Consider the following 6,055-nt stretch of genomic DNA (forward strand, 5'->3'; position numbering starts at 1 on the left):
GGCGCAAAACCACGATAATTCATGGATACACCAAACGAAGGTGGTCGGTAGAGCGTTGGTAGACCGGAAAACACTGGTGGCACATATGGAAACATTGACATTGATTTCATCCATTCATTAGCCATTTCTGGTGGATATGCTGGTGATCCATTACTACTAGCAGCGGCTAAAGCAGCAACAGCTTTAAACGGATTCATGTGGGTTACATTGGCAGCTGTCATGTCATTTGTGACGGGTTCTGTTTTAACAACATTATTTTCATTGCCTGCTGTGTCATCTTCATCGTCTGACGATACTGATTTCTTAGTTCTCTTCATTTTTAACAAACCAGATAGAGGGGTTTTACTTTTGATATCTTCGACTTTTTTTCGTTGGTCATTTAAGAGTTTTTCAGTTGCAATTTTATATTTTTCAATTAAACGCTCACGCGAATCATTTTCCTCATTAGGAAAATGATTTGCTTGAGTTGTTTTACGTTTTAGCGTGTTTTTAAGCTAAAAGAGTAAGATAGGTTTTTTTTAATTTTAATATATATCTAATTTCGATAACTTATTTGCATGAAATTACCTTAATGCGGTCAAATAATTGCTCTAATATTCGGATACTTTCTAATTTTCGTTGAGCTATCAGCAATTTACGCTCCTCAATGCGTATCTTTTGTGAAATTTCCACTTGTCCTCGTTCATGTATCTTTTTTAAATGCTTTTCTTTTCGTTTCTCCTCTCGTTCACGTTGTTTTTCTAAAGCAGCAAGCTTTAGCTCCTCTTCTTTTTGCCTGTAATTTTATTTATGCACAACTCTTGTTCTGTGTTTTTTTTTTCATATTAATTTTTTTTTATATATATTTTTTAAACAATCTTCTAAAGGAAAATATTAAACATTTTAAAATATAGTTCAATAGCTTTGTAATTTTTTTTCAAATTCGTATTTAAAACTAAAATGTTAAATAACATTTTAATTTCAAAAGCCATAAGCCATAAAACTTAACCGGTTATATTATTAGATATTATCGCAAATAAGTTTTTAAGGATAATATAAACATATAACATTTAATATTGAATTTAAATAGATAGAATTTATAACCGTTATAAAATTTTGAAATTGACGAAATTCATGGAATACTATCATGGAATTATAGTAAACAACCCGTGGCAATATTAATTTCATTTAATTACCTTTGTACATAGTTTTTCCTCTGAACTGTGAACTTGTTAAAAAATAATAATTAAAAACTAACCTCTGACGTTCTAAATTTTCTTGTTCCAATTTTTTTAGGCGTTCTTTTTCTTCTTCTTCAGCCTGTGCTTTACTAATAAGGCGTTTTCGAACACGTTCCCGACGTTGTATTTGCGCATCACTCAGATGTTTTGTTTTGTCAAAATTAACTACTATATTAACAGATTGATTCTTATCAATAAATTTTCGTACTAGTTTCATGCCACGAAATTCATCCATAGCACGCACGAAACCAACATATTCTTCAAATTGTATATAACTAAAAGACGATCAATTTATATATTTATTATTTTACATAATTATAAACTTACGCTTCAAACAACACATCCTGCTCGAAAGTAAAAGTTTTCATGCCACTTATGTCAGTGTTCATTTTGTTTCGATATGGATCACATATAGGTATGTCAAAACTGCGTACGGTTCCAAATTTTTCAAATATGCGTTTAAATATACTCTCACTCGGTTTGACATTTTCATCATTTTCATGATGTCGCGGGCAAAACCAGCGTATTGGCAAATGTGTTAAATGTATAGTATCCGGTCGTTCGCCTGGTTTCATTTCATCCATATGCTTTGCATCGCGAAAAAATGAGTCCCAATCGTATCTTGTTGGGAACTCATCTTTTGGTTCACTAGCACGCACTCGAAATGATTCATTAAAACCAGATATTTTAATTGAAATACCATCTAAACGTGACAACGCGCTACGTAGATATTTTCGATCATCTAACTCTGCTTCAAAGCGAATAAAATCAATAGTACTCTTTGTTACCTACATAAAAATTAAAAATTAATTATAAATATACTGTTTTATTATATCTGATATGAATTACTTACCTTGAGTACTAAAAATTTATCAGGTTTCAACGCATTGCTTAATTTTTCCATTATTTCTAAGTTGGAAATTGACTTGCCCGTTTTATTGCTGGGCAATGCCACTGATATGTGCATTTTGGCAAGTGGCTTGAGATAAAGACTATGCGGCAAAAACAATGGCACACAGTCGGAGACATTTTGTATAGTCTGAATATTTATCATTATTATAATTATTATTTTATATTTATATATATCATATATAATACATATATATATATGTATATAATTTTGCAGATGGATAGTATATCAAAACCATATGGTGAAGATAATAAAAATTAAATAAAAACTCGCAAGGATAGTTAGTAAACAAATCAAAAATTATAAAATCTAATAAATTTAAATATTTGCGAAAATGTTACACAAAATACAAACAAGCTAAGAAATGCATAAATGAATATCAAAAAGTTGAATTGTATGAAAACTATGACATTTTATGAGTAAAAAGGTATGTTTAAGTCTAAATGAAAAATCTAATAATTATCAACACAAAATACGACTTTAAATTCTTTTAATAGCTTTATATAGCGCTTATTAAACTACGCGTTTTTCACGAGATCTATAAACTTTATTGAGTATTCGTCAAAAATTCTATATGACATATCACTTAGAATTCAGAATTATTAATTTGTGGTTAGTACTTAGCACAAAGTTGTATATTCGAATGTACTAAGTATTCACAATAGTAAAAAATTTTTTTATATCACAATAATATTCAAATACATTCAAATTCAAAAAAAATAAAATTAAAAAACAAATTTGAAGTTGCTGAACTTTATTATTTTAATTTGATTGTTTACTTTATCGTAAATTTATAAATTAGATTTGTTTACATTTTGCAGTTCAATTATTTGAAAATATTTATAAATAATCACATTAGTAATTGAGGTGATATACACATATTTAGGTTTTAATGAATCAAATAATTTAATTAGTGTAATGAGTTGTGAAAGTAAATCTTAAACCAGAACTACTTTTAATACTTTAACAGGGAAACCATCAAGAAGATTATGGATGAATGTAATAGTGTCCACACTGTCTCATTTAGCCACTTGCTCATTTATATTAATAACTGAACGTTCACGTTATAACGAGCTCATTTATGTAGTTGATAGAACTTAAATAAACTTCACTTAATAATACATCACACAAATAATTAAATATATAATTGATATATTAAATCATTTATATACATTTTATATATCAATTAATAAAAACAAAAATTTTATTTAATACTTACTTCTTAACTGCCTTTGTTTTCAAGTCACCTATTGTTTGTTTATATTTTACATATAAAACATATGGCAAATATTTCAAGGTTTGGTAATGTTCCTTGTGGGAAATTTATTTTTAAGGGTTGCAATCGACATTTTTCTCCTTAAATGAACTAATTTATTAGTAATGTGATCATTTATATGAAAGATATATTCCACGTTTTGGAAACTTGAGGCCTTCAAAAATAGTCGAAATTTTTTTAAAATGAAATTTTAAAATGAATCGGCACTACATTGACATTTGTGCAATTAAATCGGGGACCTCGACTGAAGTACAAGTAGCTTCAGAGAGAATATATCACTTAAGAAGTTATATATTCAAAGCACTGCATTCTTCATGTGTGTCTAATACAATTTGTAGGTTGTTTTGAATTTTGAAAGCAAGCATTTGCTTGATTATAAAGATGTTGCGCTTGAAAGTGTGGATAGTTATAGCTCTACAAAATTTAAGCGCTGACTTTCTCCATGAACAAAAAATTAAGGCATACATGAGCTGCAAAAACAAAATTCGCAAAAATAAACCCACTTTCCTGAAAATACGTAACGACTTTCACTACAATGATGCCAAATCTTAAAACTGATCAATTGTGAATGATTTTTGGAACAAAATGGAAAACTCCAGTTAGCTGTTTATTTACAACTGTTGCGATCTGTCTTAATGAGTAAATTTAAATATTTTAAAAAAGTAATTTTTTAATAAAATTTGTAAAAATGACTTATAGGTTAGTAATTGTGAAGAAGGAATTTTTAATTTCTGTAGTCATTAAAAAATACAATACATGAAAAAATTCAAATCAATCATTAAAATAAAAGTAAAAAGTTAAAATGAAATTGCGCGAAAACTAAAACAGTATTAAATACTGCTCATTTTGCATTAACTAGTGATGTAAGGTTAGGTTAGGTTATACCGGCGATCCATAGTGGATCCATTTATTCCTAATGGCCCATTGTGTTACCGTATATATGGGAGAAACTGTGGGTTTAAAACCACCTAGTGATGTTAGAGCCTTGAAAATTATTTAAACGAATTTATTCACGATTTTGTATTCCCCAATCGCGTCACTAAATTTACTGCATACTATGATGTTGGTGATGTCTAATATTTTCTCATTTTGGTTAAACCTTTCCTGTTCATATGAATTTAACATAAAAACTTTAATTGAACTTTACTTGTATGCTGTAAATTGGAATTTTGTTAATTTGCTCTGAAAGTTCATTAAGAAATTTACCTGCCAATTAATATTGGCAGTGTGCGATTTCGCGTACATTGATGATAAATTGAGGGAATTAGTAAACTATGCCGATATGGCAGCGACATAAATTAAATAAATAAATTAGATAAAAATTAGGTAAATTAGGTGTTACCATTATGAAAATTTTATAAGATGTTTAATAAATAAATTTGAACACTTTTGACCAAAAATAATAAATAAGTGCAATAAATAAATATTTACATAAGTGCAGTGCAAAAAATCTCTTGGAAAATTCTATTGACTGTACCTCAATTTACTACAGTCGCACATGGCCATTATAACGAAATCTAAAACCAGCTGTAGAATAATTAAATTAATTAATTAAAGTTATTTTTAATTGTTTAATTTCAATACTATTTTTTTGTTAAGGCGTTATTTATTGCATAATTTTATATTATTCTTTCTTGTATATAGAAACTAATCCAGAAACGTAATACAGAAAATTCATTTTAACGATTCATTTTTGAACAATGTTTTAAATTTTAGTATCAGAGACGTGCTATTAAAACGTGAAGATAGAAACGTGAAATCCCATCCTTGTGCTCAAAAAAAGCAAGATGGGTGGTGGAAAATGCGGTCGGTCATTTGAAATCCAGATTAATACGGGTAGAGTACAGATAACACCAACATAGTATTAATAATTATATACTATTCTATGCCGCCTAAATTCATCAACCTACACAATGATGTTATTAATTAAAAGTGGGCACATCTTCAACATTAATATGAAAAAAATAACCATAAATTACAACAACACCAAGATTTAGATAAATATTGTTTTATATATTAGATAAATATTATTTTACAAAATAAAACACTTAACTATACCATATATCTACGTGAATTTATAACAAATTAATTGACGAATTTTTGTTCAAATTTAACAAGTCAAATTTTAGTATTACTCTTTGTAGTATTCTGTTTGTACTTTTATTTTGTAGCACTGTTCTTTTTTGACAGCTTGTGTTGCCGCCGTGTAAACCAGTTGAATCAATTTTCAAGAATATTCGTCGACTTATGCATAATTTTTTTAATTATGCATGTTCAAAATCAAATAAGAAGTATTGAAAACTACAATATATATACACATTTATCATAAAATAAATAGTGAATTAAGAAGCCGAAATATACAATACAACAAAAGTATATATATAAAAAAATATACATTATGTACATATTAAAACTATTTTGGAATTAAAATGTTTATACTTTTATATATTGAAAATATATTTAATTCAAAACATGGAATCAAGCATTAATGAAAATATTAATTATTACATAAAACTAATTAGATAATCATTTCCAAAAAATGCTAATAAATTTATCGTTGTCATACACTTATTTCTTTGTTTACAAATTCTATACGATTTTGTCAGTGTTGCATTTTAGATATTTAGACATATGTTTTTTTATAGTGTT

The 6,055-nt window shown here is 27.6% G+C and overlaps 1 protein-coding gene across 1 annotated transcript in view; it reads right to left on the bottom strand.

The window, feature by feature from the left end:
* The window catches only part of LOC119675728 (A-kinase anchor protein 17A-like), a 2,810-nt gene extending 119 nt beyond the window's left edge, over nucleotides 1-2,691 (bottom strand). The window contains exons 1-6 of the mRNA XM_038086934.1: nucleotides 2,610-2,691; nucleotides 2,074-2,259; nucleotides 1,548-2,008; nucleotides 1,238-1,495; nucleotides 568-775; nucleotides 4-494 (exon numbers count right to left, since the gene is read on the bottom strand). Of these exons, the coding sequence (XP_037942862.1) occupies nucleotides 4-494; nucleotides 568-775; nucleotides 1,238-1,495; nucleotides 1,548-2,008; nucleotides 2,074-2,187 (1,532 nt within the window). The 5' untranslated portion in view covers nucleotides 2,188-2,259; nucleotides 2,610-2,691. The remainder of the gene's footprint in view (nucleotides 1-3; nucleotides 495-567; nucleotides 776-1,237; nucleotides 1,496-1,547; nucleotides 2,009-2,073; nucleotides 2,260-2,609) is intronic.
* Nucleotides 2,692-6,055: the final 3,364 nt, after the last annotated feature.

Source organism: Teleopsis dalmanni, chromosome 2 (assembly GCF_002237135.1).
Source record: "Teleopsis dalmanni isolate 2A chromosome 2, ASM223713v2, whole genome shotgun sequence".
Taxonomy (NCBI): domain Eukaryota; kingdom Metazoa; phylum Arthropoda; class Insecta; order Diptera; family Diopsidae; genus Teleopsis; species Teleopsis dalmanni.